This window comes from Rhinolophus sinicus, linkage group LG01 (genome assembly GCF_036562045.2).
Source record: "Rhinolophus sinicus isolate RSC01 linkage group LG01, ASM3656204v1, whole genome shotgun sequence".
NCBI lineage: Eukaryota > Metazoa > Chordata > Mammalia > Chiroptera > Rhinolophidae > Rhinolophus > Rhinolophus sinicus.
In genome coordinates this window covers 36,109,231-36,123,476 of record NC_133751.1, presented here as the reverse complement: position 1 = coordinate 36,123,476, position 14,246 = coordinate 36,109,231, and the positions used below count along the sequence as shown (strand labels likewise).

The following is a 14,246-nucleotide window of genomic DNA, read 5'->3' as shown; positions in this document are numbered from 1 at the left end:
GCCACTGATTCCACACAACCCTTTGTTTTACCCACATACGTTTCCTCCTTTTCAGAGAAGCTTTATAAAGGGCAAGGAGGTGGGGGCCGCTGGGCTGGGGAGGAGGATTGGGGCGCTGAGCTCTCAGACCCCCTGATCAGGCCGCACTGTCTGAAGCAATTGGTTCCCCAGATTACTTGTATTTAATACACAATGCATCATAAAACAAATCCCTCATCCTGACAGGAAGAAAATAGAACAGCTCATAGCTCGAGCCGGTCCAATTTATGGCTAAATTAAAAAAAAAAAAAAAAAAAAGGGCTCCGACAATGGGCAAGTTGAGGAAGGGCAGGAAATCAATGGAGGCAAACCCGGAGCTCTTAAAGGTTCTCAAGCACCGAACTCTATGGGAATATCTGACCGGGTTTTAGGTTATTTACAAAGGATTTTTCCTGTCCTACCTACCACTGCTGTGCGATTTTCCCTCAAACAATGGCCATTATCTGAAATAACAGTTCAATGTCACAGATAACAGGCCACCGAAACGAATTAGTCACCACCTCTTGTCATTTGCTCTCCCCCACATCCCTCCCTTTTGTTACTATTTTTGTTTTCAAATCAGCATTTTGGGGGAAATATAGATCTACTAGATTTACACATCTATTTGCACTTGGAGAAAACAAAAAGGGGACTTGTCCCCATTTGCAGATAAAGTTTAACATAAGCAAGTTTTCCATCCCCTCTCTCTCCACCCCTCCCCCTCAAGTGTCCCTTAACTCGCTTGCTTTGCTTAACTTTCCATTGTTGAGCTGAGAACTTGGATTTTGTCCATTTGTTTTTATGAATGGAGATTTGTGATAAAAAGCGTTTATTTTCATTTAACCGATGGGTTTTACTAAGTTTTCCAAGGTTGGCTAAAGTAATTCCAAAGACACTTTTATTTTGCCACGCGTTCCCTATATTCTTTCTTCCAAAGTCGTTTCTGAAATGTTGATAAAAATTGGCCATAGATATTAAAAAGTTATTAATCACTGTATAGTACTGGTCATCAAAAGCAGCATTTATAATGTTAAAAGTTTAAAAATAATCTGAGTTGTCAAATTGCTTAATTCCACTTTTGGGAAGTCATGGTGTCTTAATTAGTGTGTCAAAGAATATGGCAAAAACTCACCAGACAACTGTCAATCTCTCTAAACCCATAATTTTCTATTGGGCGAGTTATATGCAAATAATATTTCAGATCTTTAAATTCCTCTTTCTAAGCAAAATATGATTTGAAAAAGTAGCATGCTCTTCTGCTGACCTAACTATGATAATGGAGGGAATACAGATTAGAGACGAATTTCAATAATAATTTTTAAAAGATGCTTAGAAAACTGGAAATATACATGTCAACTTTTCATTCTTAGGCTGCTGTTTTCTCAGAATTTCTAAAGTAATTATGTTTACCATGAGCCAGCGTCCCTTTACTCTAACCCTCATCCTTGCCCCTCGAGCGCCCCACCCCCAGCCTTGGTGCACACACCCTCACACACCCGAAAGCACTCCTCCACCCCATCACTCCCATCCCCCATTCCTCCCCCACACACACGCACACGCACACACTTACACTTGTGCGTTCAGAACAGTGAAACAGAGGATATTTCCCTGGGGAAAGAAATTCTGCCTAGCGAGATCTCCCCATTGGTTGTTTACCCAGAGAAATCTACATGTTTAAGGGGAATGGTGCATCCATAATCAGTCTGTCCCTATAGGACTTAGGTCTTGGCGACCTTTTTGTGACCTCTCCCGCCAGAGGAGGCTGCTGTCACTTTAAAAATTTACTGAAAGAGGAGCCCGTCTGGCTTCCGATCACTCTGGGCGGCGGGAGATAGCTCCCTTTCTCCCTCGCCCCGGGTTCTTTCTGGATGGCCGAGCAGATCCTCTTTAAAGAGACAGTTCATGAAACAGAAACCCGGCGGCTGAGCTTGGAGTTGCGAAAGGGGACGATCCCGTGAGGGTCTAGGACCGGGGAAAGCGCTGCGGAGGATCTGAAAGGGGGCTAGAGCTCCCCTCACCTCCCCAGGCCCCCCACCTTTTCAAACTCTCCTCCTCCTGCTTGTTTCTCCCCCCCCCCCCCACCTCCTGGAACTGGGAGAGAGAAGTGGAAGAAGTTTTAGTGGGTTTCAGATAACTTTCATTACACATCGGGCTGATAAGAGCAAGAGAAAGTGAGAAAAGAGGGAGGTGATGTGAACCAGAAGGAATAGCTCCGAGCTCATTTAGGAAGGGAGAAAAAGCCAAAACACACCAAATCCGGGTCACCCAGACAAGAGGAGACTGCTTTTCTGGTCTTAAAAATACACTGTTGGCGGACAATAAATCTGAAACGCGTGGTCCTGGCGAGCAGATCCTAGAGACGGACAAAGTTATCAGAAACCCTTTCGGAAACCGAGACGCGAGCCTTTTTTTTTTTTTTTTTTTTTTTTTAACCTCTCGAAATGTGGCTCGGGATCGTTTGAAAGGATTTTCGTGCAGGAAAGCTGGGGGCTGCTGATTATTTTATTTTGTTTGTTTTAATTCTTCTGTGATTGCCTTTTATTGCTGAGTTGAGGCCATAGAAATCTTAAGGTAAGAGAACTCACTTAAAAAAAAAAAAGTCTTGGCGATGTGCATAGTTTGTAACTTCGGACAGTTTCCTGCCTTGGCACCCCTTCTCCCGGGCGCCCCCCGCCCCCCAGCCTGTTTTTCCTACTTGCCCGCAGTCTCGCGGAGCCCTGCTGCTTATCTACGTTGCTGGGACTGGCGATTTCCTTGTTCCTCCTGTGGAACGGTGCGGTCTGGACGCGTCTCCAGGGTGGGTCGTCTGGCCTTCGGTGGGTCTCTCTGCCGGCTGCCGGCCTCTTTTCCTTGCGCTCTTCTCCTGCTTCCCCTCCCTCCGTGTGTCTGTCCGTCGGTATCAGGGACGCAGAAGGTGGGGTTGCCAAAATCTGAATTCCTGGCACCGGCCACGCGACTTTGGAGCCGCTTTCGACCGAGTTCCACCTTGCCAAGTAACAGCTTTGCTGTCCAACACCGTGTGCTGCTTCGCGAGAAAGTCACATTCGGACCCTTTGGCTAGATTGTGGGTTTTTTTTTCCCCCCTTTCGCTGTTGGCTTTTTGAAAGGGCCTTTCTCTAAAGTCCACCTAAAGGGAATTCTTTTTTTTTTTTTTAAAGCTATCTTTGGAACTTAAAAGCTTTTAAAAACACAGGAGTGTGTTAGATGAAATGACGGAAGATGTGTTGTTACTTTATTTTATTCGAGATTTCTGAGACGATTAAGACATTGGAGAGACAAATGCAGTTCTGCTAGCAAATCAAAAGTGAATAATTCACCCGGGGGAGGGGAGACGATTCTAGAGAAAGTTAAGCTTTTGTCTTGGGGCAAGAATATTAACAATAAGAAAGTTAATATGTTGGTGAAATATTTGAATAATCATGTAATAACATATATATGAAAAGACATTCTTTGGAAATGAACCTGTTTTTAAATTAATTTCACTGTTGACAGTGGCAATGGCAATAATGTTAACACGGAATAAAATTACACCTAGAATTTTTATGTGCAGTATATGCAACACTTAACTCCCTGCCCCCGCAAAAAGGGAATGCTCGAAAGCTAAGAGGATAGATGATTCTTGACTTTGAAATTAACAAGTTTTCCACGTCTTTCTGCAAATATGGAATGGAACTGATATTGCATTTCACTGACTTCACCCTATTTCCTTCATTAAATATTTCTCTAGTGTGTCAGAACTGCCTTTTTGCTAGTCAAGAAAACAAACAACAAAAGATCTACCAGAAACCAAACAAACCCAAAAACAAACAAAACAACCCCAACTTTTTACTATTTTAAAATGTGTATTGCTATTGTTATTTATGCTTCTTCTAGACATCTGAGGAGGGAGGAATCCCAAGTTGCCATTTGAGTTACTCAGCAGTGAGAGTCGAAGAAAACAACTTCAAGTTTGCAGTTATAAATAAGAAATTGTTAAAAACTTGTCCTCCTTAGAGAGGGTATTTAATGTAGTAGACTTTTTGTTGTTGGTGTGAAGAAGTGTTGTTGGAAAAAGTGTGTGTGTGTGTGTGTGTGTGTGTGTGTATGTATGTGTGTGTGGTGTGTTGCAATTATTATCCCTATCTTCTGTTCCGATTTTTCGTTTTTAAATTGTGGGACTACTTATTTCCCTTAATTGCCTCATGGCCAAAGGCTTTTTCATAATGCCTCTTGACTACAGCCCGCAGAACACTGGGCTTCTTCTTGAAGTTTGTGGTGAGTTAATGAGTTGAATCTGCAACTGGGTGATTACCTGAATTCTATGCAAAATTGCTTTTGGTTCATATACCCAAGAGTTTAGTTTTAACTTTCATATAAGTATAAGATGCAGCAGAGTTCTATGGGACTTATTTAATTCATCAATTTTTGTTCTAGACTACATTGTTTAGTCTTTGATAGGAAACTTCCTCAAGTTTGCATTAACTGATTGACATTAACATTACCAACATTTGTAGTTATTCACCATCAGGTCAACAACTCTGCAGCTTTTGATATTGATGTTTAAAACATTATTGCTGCTAGTGAATCAGTATAGTTTTGTTTAAGTATGCAGAAGCTTAAAAATAGACTTTTGCCATTTTGATTTTTGTTTAATAAGTGTCCTAAATAATGATTACTATTTAGGATAGGCTGAATGTGAAATATCATGAAAAACAACCATGTATAATGATGGCAATTTACTACAATATTCTTATATATTTTGTTCACAAGTCAATTTTGTTATTTTGCTTACTAAACGTAAAATTGAAATATGCATTGGCATGTGCTAAGACATTAGGTGGCCATATTTTGCATGAGTGTTTACCAATCATTTATTTTCATTTGCTTTTCTTTAATTTAGTCAGAAGCATCTATGAGACAAATGTTACTATCTTCTTCAGTTAGGGGTATGATTTTATGGTAGAGAAATGCAAACTGAAAATGAATTTAAAGATATTTAAAGTTTTTAATTGAATTAATTTAAAGTGCAAAAATGTGAAAGTATACACTTACATGGGAAGACTATCTGAACCTAAAATATTGACTATTTAGTTTAGAAATATTGTTAGTATATGTTATTCACTGTGATTTTTTTAAATAAAAAACATATTGGATAAAATTAAGTCAGTAACATTCTTTTATACATAACAAGGAAGCAAGCATTTTTTGAAACCAATTAATCAGTTTTTCGTAATAATTTACAATTGATTAATTCCTTTAAAAAACAGTACATTGCCACTTTTAAGATAACTTATTATTATTCCTTCTTTATTAATATGCAAGCTGCCTGAATTTTCTCTTTTAAAGATTCAAAGGAGGAATATACATTTGAATAAAATATTTCAAGCAATTAACCATTCTAATAAATGAACTGATGTGAAAATTGATTGTTCTCATCTTCTTCCTTCCAGATCTTAGATGAGTTTTGCAATGTGAAGTTCTGCATAGATGCTAGTGAACCAGATGTAGGAAGCTGGCTCAAGTACATCAGGTTCGCTGGCTGTTATGATCAGCATAACCTCGTTGCATGCCAGATAAATGATCAGGTATGTTGTAAAGATTTTCTTGTCTTTCTTTGAGAGCACTAAAGTATCAGTGAAGCCTGGTGAATAAAAATAACAGTGAGCTGCAGTAGACCCTCGTGGCCTGTTTGTTGATATGGTGAAAAGTAATGCACAAATATAAGTAAGATGCAGAATAAAGTCATTTTCAGTACTATTTTCTTTCACTTCTACTTTTTTGGGTGGTAGGATATTCACTCTGTACCAGTGAACTTCATAAATGCTCCAGTATTCTTAATGTGATTGAATGACTTAGAAACTGAGTACTAATTGTTGCTAGCTGTTCTTTACCTTTTTTTTTTTTTTTACCACCATAACAGGGAGACAGTCATAGAAACTACTGAGCTAATCAAAAATATTTTGTGAATTTACACAGAAATTAGAAATGATATACTTGAAATAATTTTATTAGAAAAATTGGTAGATATATTCGTGTGATCTATGTGTGGACTTACCCGATTATGCATTTTATATTGATTTGCCTAATTATAAATGAGAAGCACCTTTAGATTAATCAAAATACTATTTTTTGTATATGTGAAAAGTTTAAAAATATCACTCCTGGAAATTGCTTTATGAAGGCCCATGCAGTGAGCTTAACTTTAATAACAATGGCTATGAAATAAGATCATGAAAATATCATGAAACATATTTTACACTCAATAAAGTTAGGTTATGAATCTTGTAACTGAGTATGACAATACCTAAAACAACAAGAAGTTTAGCCTGTTAATTTTTGTTTTATAAACATTGTTGGGTTAGAATTTAATTATGTTATCATTATTTATTTCTTTTAACCCAGTGGTTACCTAAATCAAATTACGTTTCAAAGACCATATTAAAATAGTTGCTTGGCAAATCTACTATGAAAATCAGCACCAAGAAAAAGAGAAGTTTAAATTAGATGTTTTCAATTGAAAGCTGTTAAGTAATGCTAGCGTCATATGGTCTAAGACTCTATTTCAATCATCATTATGAGATTATTCTTTGGCATTTTACCAGCTATCAGATAATTTTTACTGACTAAACTGTATAAGAGGTAGTAAATTATAAAATTAAGTTTAAATGGGAATCATTTAAAAATCTTCAACATATATCAAAAATAATAAACCAATCAATTGTTTTTTTCCCTTTGCCGTAAGAAAACAAGAGGCCTTATTGACAAAGGAAAACGTTATTAAATTAGCTATTGATTGTAAGCAGAAAATATCCCAAGTCTGTCATATGAGTTACTGTCACCATCAACAGCAAACATTTTTTGAGCACCCACTATTTGTAGATGTGGGAAATACAATAGATATTATAAATTAGTGAATTATTCATGTTATGTTTCCTAAAAAAGGAACTGGAGGACCTCAAAAGGCAGCTGTAAGATGAAATAATGTAATTATATCATAATAAGTATTTGCTATCCATATTTACTAATAGGAGCTGTTATTTCCTTAGACAGGTAAAACTGTTGTAGGATCAGTGAAAAGATGGTTTAAGAATCGGACTTATAGCCAATTCATTTTTTCATTTATTATTTATGTGCCTAATATTTTATAATAAATATACTCTTGTCATTGGGAACCTTGGTTGCATTAAAAAGGGAAACTGTTTTGCTGTTTCTATCTCTGAAATAGGTTGCTTATTAGAGTAGGCATTTATAATTTTAACACAGTTACTTTTGAGGTACACATTGTAAAATGCATTGCTTTCAAAAAGAAAATATGCTGGCTTCATACTTTAATGAATAACATAGTTACTTATTTGAACTGAAGAACCAGGGAAAATAGTTAATCAGGAAAATCATAAAAGGCCAATATTAGATACATACCTATTATTTCTGTAAGTACTCATTTTAGACTTACATACTATGCTGGCAAAAATCTAGGATGATAACAGAGTGCATATCAAATAACATAATTGTGAAATTGACATTACATGGTCAAGTAAGTTCACCCATAAACAACATGAGAGGACACTCAGAGGTAAAAGTCAGATTTGTGTGATAGGCATGTAGGCATACCATCACACTTAGCTCACTTGACAAGACAAAAGAGAACAGACACCCAAATAATGTATGCATATATTATAAACATATTTATCTATAAGCTTGTATGCATATTTATAAAAGCCAATTAAGACTAACAGCTTTGAAATGTGAAAGTTGGACCAGGTACCATGATAAAAAAGCTGACTAAAGAGATACTCTAGGTCTATTTTTTCACCTTCTCTTCCATGAGGAACAGGAGCTGCCAAATGGTGAATAAACAGAACTCATCACATAATGAAAACTCTTATTGTGGGAGATATTATTTGATATCTAGACATACAGAGAGACCTTGGGTCAGGAGTAATTATTAAACATGAGCAACATCAACTTACCTGCACAACATGAAAGCAAATGAAGCAGTCTGAAATTGTAAAAACTGTTTCTCTTTGCTCTGATTATTAAATGGCACTCAAGTTCATAAAATAAATTTTAATAACATGAGAGGTATAAGTCTTGGACTATAAAAAGGAAAAATTTCAGTGGATCTTTCAACTGCAGTCTAGCCATTATAATGATTAGGGTATCTAACAAAGATGTGAAATGATGACCCAGAACAAAACAAGAGTGGATAAATTAGAGTTTACTTTGCAAAGATAGAGTTTTTAAAAAATTCTAATGTTAATGATCAAGTTTAATCAATTTGGAATAGTTTTATAATGATGTGGGGAGTTGTATAGAAGAGAATAAATGTGCTTGCTAAGATGATAATACAGTTTGACAGTCAAAACATGTATACTGGGTAAAATCCGTATGTGATTTATTTGGGGGTGAAGAAATATTTAGAAACACTATGGATTTTGATTTTCAAATAAAGTTGATAAAGGATGTAATCTGTTTTGTATCATAAAAACAAAGGCCATTCATTTACATTTTTCTAATACTTCTCTGCAAGCATTTTATTTGAGGGTATTTTCCTGAGGTTAAATTTTCCAATAGATTTCTGTGAGTTATTTTATTTCAGGTTTTTGTTCTTTTCGAACCATAGTTAGCTCTGTGGCAGCTTTTTTTCTTGATAATGCTGCCTTGAAAGACTCAATTTATTATTTTTAGATCTCTTTCATTTCATGTTTTCGAAATTATTGCAGTGATGTTTTTAGAGATAGAAATTCAGAAAACACTGGCATAACCATATGCTACATCATATTTTCAAAGTAGCTGCAGCTTCTGACTGATATCCTTATTCCCCCCTGAAACTATTGTGTTAGCTATAGTAATTTATCTTTGTAAAAAAGGGCCACACCAAAGATACTAGTAAATTAAAACCACAGTCATACTCAAGTCATAAAATAGTAGATGCATTAAAAACACTTAAGTTTCCTTATCCTTGAAGTCCGAATGATTTTTGCCCTTATTCCTTAAAAGTTTCTGTACAATGCTACATCGCTGTACTGCTGTGGTACAGTGTCTAGCTGGACATTTTTACTGAGACAGAGAATGCTTCAATATCTTTACACTTTAACAATGTGAAATTGTCCCTGGTTGCTTTCAGGAGCAAGAATTGTCTCTGAGAGGTAGAGCAGGGCAGGAGCAAAAGCAGAGTTGAATGACGAAAGCTCTTTCCAGAATAGGTCTTCAGGAGGACCAAATATGCAGAGGAAGCATGAAAATGGTTTATTAATTATTCAGAGGTTTCATTTACACCTGGAAGCACCCATGTGTTTCATGTCAAGTAGGCCAAACATCTGGATGATTTATTGAGTTTTCTTTTTTTTTTTTTTTTGGTCAGAATATTTTGATGTCCTTTGAGGGGTGGATGTAGCACATCACATTGCTTTAGAATTGGTCTCACCCTGGTCCTGCCTATGCCTCCATCCTTTGAAAAGTTTCCTCCTACCTCCACATTTTTATACCCTTCACCAATATCAAAGGCAAGATGACCCATAAATCCCCCGATCCATCTCAAACAATGCCAGTTCTCATCTATGATATGTTCATAAGTTCTGCATACTTAAGGAATAGCTCTCTGGATACAAGTTTTTCTCTAATATTTCTTCATGATGAAACGATATTGGTTGTAATCAGACAGGTCACTAAGGCACAATTTATGTAAGTTGACTTTTTAGACTTAAACAAGACCTGCCTTTCCACTCATGATAATTAGAACGATCTGGATGTGTGCTTTGGGGTAATATTTTATATGTGTGTATGTATTCGGTATCATAGGAAGGAACATGATTTCATTCAAACGCCTGGCCTGCCCTAACATGGTCTACAAGTAGAATAAAGTTCTCAGAAACCCAAGACATTATTAATCTTGTCATTTACACAAGGTGATAAGTCCTTTCATTTTTAAACAGGCCCTTGACAGCTGGTATTTAGTAAGTAGAATAAGAGAAGTCTGCTGTTCACTCTGAATAAAAAGACATGTGTCGATAAGAGATTATCTAATACCTGATGTATATTTTGAAGAAATCAGATATAGAAGAACGAGTGCCCCTCCGAGAATACAAGGTTGGAATTCACTTAGGACATTCTGCCAGCTCTCTTGTGGTTGATGAACAGCAGCAAGATTCTACAGTGTTTTCAGTTGGAACAGGCATGTTCTCGTTTGTGCTTTACCTTATAAAGTTTTAACTGCTTCCAGGATGATCATGGCTGAATTGGCACACCCGCTTTCCCTCTCCTTAGGTCCATGTCAACGATTCTGTGAGAGCACTGTGACACTAGAGCAGTATTATTATTTCAGGCTTATTATGGGCTCAGTCATCAAGTTATTTTCTTTGGCTTTTTACTGAGAAAAAAAAATTGTGTTTTCTTGCATCATTCAATTATTACAGTTTATGCAAAAAAGAAGGGAAGATCTGCTATGTAAAAATCAAGATGTAATTCGTTAGCCTCTTTCCAATTTTAAAAAATGTTTGCACAGACTGTCAGATAATTTGTTAATTTGCTCTTCCTTTACACGGGTTTCTGTCCACGTTTTCTATGACCTCTTTTGATGTTAAAATTATTATTGGCTTTGAGCATTTTCTTTGCTTTGCTTTTAAGTCAAATTCCACTTTTATACCAAAGTTATGCTCTGCTGTTTTAAGATGAATGCCAGCTGGCAATACCCAGAGACTGGCTTTGTGAATGATGCCCAAGCTGACTTTGGGGGGTGTTGTCTGGCTGATAAGTTACTTCCTTCACCTGAAGATGAAACTGTCTCAGACATAGTTTGCAATTTGATATTTATGTGATAAAACAAATAGCACTGCCTCTCCCCAACCCCCTCAAAGTGTTTTCCTCATGTAATAATGCCCAGGACACAACATTGCCATAACACTACACAGATTAGGAATTTTACTAAGATTCGCAGACCACATAAATGGAAAATAGGACAGCCTGGAGTATTCTGTGCACATTTTAAGTAATTAGTGTTTGCCTGGTATGGAACACCTTTCATGCAGGAAGATCTCAAAACAGCATGCCCATACTGGATTCCAGCCACTTTTGGAATGGCACCAAAAAGATAATCTTCAAAATGCATTACAAGCCACCTTAACTAACATGTTGGTCAAGGTCACAAGAAAAGCCTTCAGCCTAGTGAAAAACCCAAAGATGATCTCTAGCTTCCTCATCATGTAATGATGGAAATCTTCCCAAACGTTCTGAAACCATTCAGAATGATCAGTTTTCACAGAATCAGACGAAATGGCGACATTAAAGACCGGTGGCTAAGGATATTTCTTGTGGGGTCTGTAGAGAGATCTTTAGAGGTTTTTTAAAGGGACAACTTGCAAGGCTTCCATGCTGTAGGTACACTGTAGGCTCCAAGTATATATAATGAGTGGACCTTTATCACTTGCCCTGTTTATACCAACAGTCAATTCTCTGTGTTTTGTTTCATCCAATACATTCTACTTGGTTTTCTCTTCGCATTATTAACAAAGAGCATAAAGAGCTAAAATGTGGGGGGAGAAAACTCCTCCATGAATATTTTTGTTCTGAAAATAACCAGTGGATACCTATTTTTCATTTAGGAAGCAGATATAGCAAGACAATCCCATTACATTTCTCAACATATTTTTAGTGTGTAGCTGTCACCCTAAAGAAAAATATAGGATACCATCTCTTTGGAGAAACTAAAGGAAGTAAGGATGGTTTGCTTTGGCAAAGCTTGGCCACCATAAAGCTTCCACTCTGTTGGACAAATATCTTTGCATTCTGTCATCAATCTCTCTGTCTGCTGAAGACACTTGTTATCTCTTGCTAATTGCGCTAAGAACATATGCTAGGGTCTTTCTTCCAGAAGCTATAAAGTTGACATCAGTTTTGCCCTCCTGAATCGGGATTTCCCACATAGCTGTGGGTAGATCAGAGGTCCAGACTATGTTTCCTAAAGCCAGTCCACGTGCACTCGTTATCTCTGTGGATTTGATGTTACCTCTCGCAGCACCAACACTGACAGATGTGTTCATATCAAATGTTGACTTTGTTCAGATATGCAAACTGTCACCTACTTCCCCTCCCACCTAACCTCCAAACATTAAAGTTCCATTCAGCTTTTCCTAGTCTTCTGACTGGTAAACTGAATGAAGCTATAGAAAATAAAGCATTCAGGCTGAATTTGGCTGAGAGAGGAAGAAATCTACTGTCAACTTCAAAGTGGAAAGACAGCGATAGTCTGAAAAAGTTGACTCTCAGTACAGATTTTTGCAGGGAGTACATTTCTCTATTATTTCAATTATTACAACTTCCTGAATAGGTTGAAGGTCATTCATAATTCACACTTCTGTCATTTTTAGACATGCCAAATGCAGTCTATTAAGCATAAATAAAACTTCCAGTGCTTGACCAGGAAAAATAAACGGAGATTCATAACAATGAGGCCTTGTTCATCCTTTTAAAAGTAAAAGATCTGTTTTCTTTCTCTCTTATTTTCCTTCTTGTACACTGAATTTTTCTTCTGTCTCAATAGTACAAACATAATACTTTAAATCGATCCAAGCATAGCAAACTAGACAGTAAGGCTGGTCTGACGGATTTTAGATTTTTCTATTTTATAGGATAATAAACAAGAACCCACGTTATTACCATTTATAAATACAAATGGTATCATCATCAATTTGATGGAGTACTAGGCTGAAGACAGGCCCTGACAGTATAAAGAGGAATCTGAAAGTCTTTTATGGCCTATTAACTTTCCTATCAGAGTGCTTACAATTGCCAATACTCTCCTTAGTGGCTATCCTCTTCTTGCACTTAAGTAACAAAAGAAAATGGACATTTAATAAAATAGGTTTAATTCCAATTCCAACTGTATATAATATATAACCATATATAATATAGATTACGTACTATATATGATATAATATATAATTACATATAACATGATATATAATTAGAACCAATTAGATGCCATTCAACATTCATATATATTAATGTTTAAAATATGAGATGACTAATATTTAATGCAAATTTAAAAATTTCCCCAAGACACATACTTGTATGTCACATATGAAATATATAACCTATCCAAGCATATATATATTTTTTATATAAAATTGCATGAAAACATACCTTTTGGAAGTCTAAAATTTGCTAAATCAAATTCACATCACCACTTCCTTTTATCTCTACCTTAGCCTTGTGAATATTAACCGAATGGATAGTCTTTTGGCATTTGAAACTAGTTTCAAAGTTTGATTAAAATAAGTTAGTTTAATAATTATGTTTTGAGTAATTCTTATATACATGTATAATATTATATTTATGCCTTAAACTGTGAATTTCAACAGTGGTAAAAATGAACATTTTAGGGGATTTCTGGTTTTATTTTCAAATTTCTGAATGATTTAGAATTTTTAAAAATGTTAAGAAATTTTACTAGTATGCTATTTTAGCAAAATTTAAAAATAGAATAGTACAAAAAGATCTATTAAAATATTTACTGTAAATATTTATTCTTATAAATTGAAGTATCCCGAGATGCACATGTAATATACATACTTACAAAGATAGAAATATAGTTTTTTGGAAAAATAAAAAGAAAAATATGGGGAAAATTAAATTTTTTCTATGATGAAATGAAAAGACCACCTCAACTTTCCAAAGTTTCTAATGTATGGAGAGTTAGGTCATGTTCATAACTTGTTGTATTTCTGGAATTTGGTGTTAACTATCAAATAGAGAACCCTAGAGGAGTTAAAATATTTTATGTTTAAAAATATTTTATCATGCCTTTTAAAAAACAGAATTCCCGTGTAATCCTATTTTCTTATTATAAGGCCCCATTCCTCTTATCTTTCACGTTATGTTGGGAGGATTAAATGTTTTTCCTTCTAATAGAGAATTAGGAGAGAGACACAGCAAAATAACGAATCAACAACCGTTTTGAATCAATTCAAAATTTTTCTAAGTGTTTGAGACTTTTGAGCCCCTCTTTTATGCTTGAGTTGAATTCATCACAAAATCCCAGATCCAGGACATTTTTATTTTGGATCCAGATAACTTTTTCCATAAAACCCCCTGGTAGGAGAGGAGACCTGTTAACTGTTTTATGGAATTTAACGGAGTAATTGATTCCCTTCCATTTTTCTCCAACACAAAAACCAGAGAGGTTATATTAGTCGTGTCTCTGCTTCTGGTACATAACTCAGATGACATATAATTCATAGCTCTACAATATA

The 14,246-nt window shown here is 35.8% G+C and overlaps 1 protein-coding gene across 19 annotated transcripts in view; it reads left to right on the top strand.

Moving 5' to 3' along the window:
* MECOM (MDS1 and EVI1 complex locus) overlaps positions 1 to 14,246 on the top strand; it is a 537,495-nt gene that overhangs the window by 473,693 nt on the left and 49,556 nt on the right. For 9 of the 19 annotated variants that reach the window (XM_074327559.1, XM_019735571.2, XM_019735599.2 and 6 more), the window contains exon 3: positions 5,448 to 5,582. In XM_074327559.1, coding sequence (XP_074183660.1) covers positions 5,448 to 5,582 — 135 coding nt within the window. Of the gene's footprint in view, positions 1 to 1,661; positions 2,590 to 2,702; positions 2,835 to 4,161; positions 4,273 to 5,447; positions 5,583 to 14,246 lie in introns of those variants that run through there. The other 10 variants (XM_074327577.1, XM_074327588.1, XM_019735651.2 and 7 more) reach the window with 9 other exon arrangements.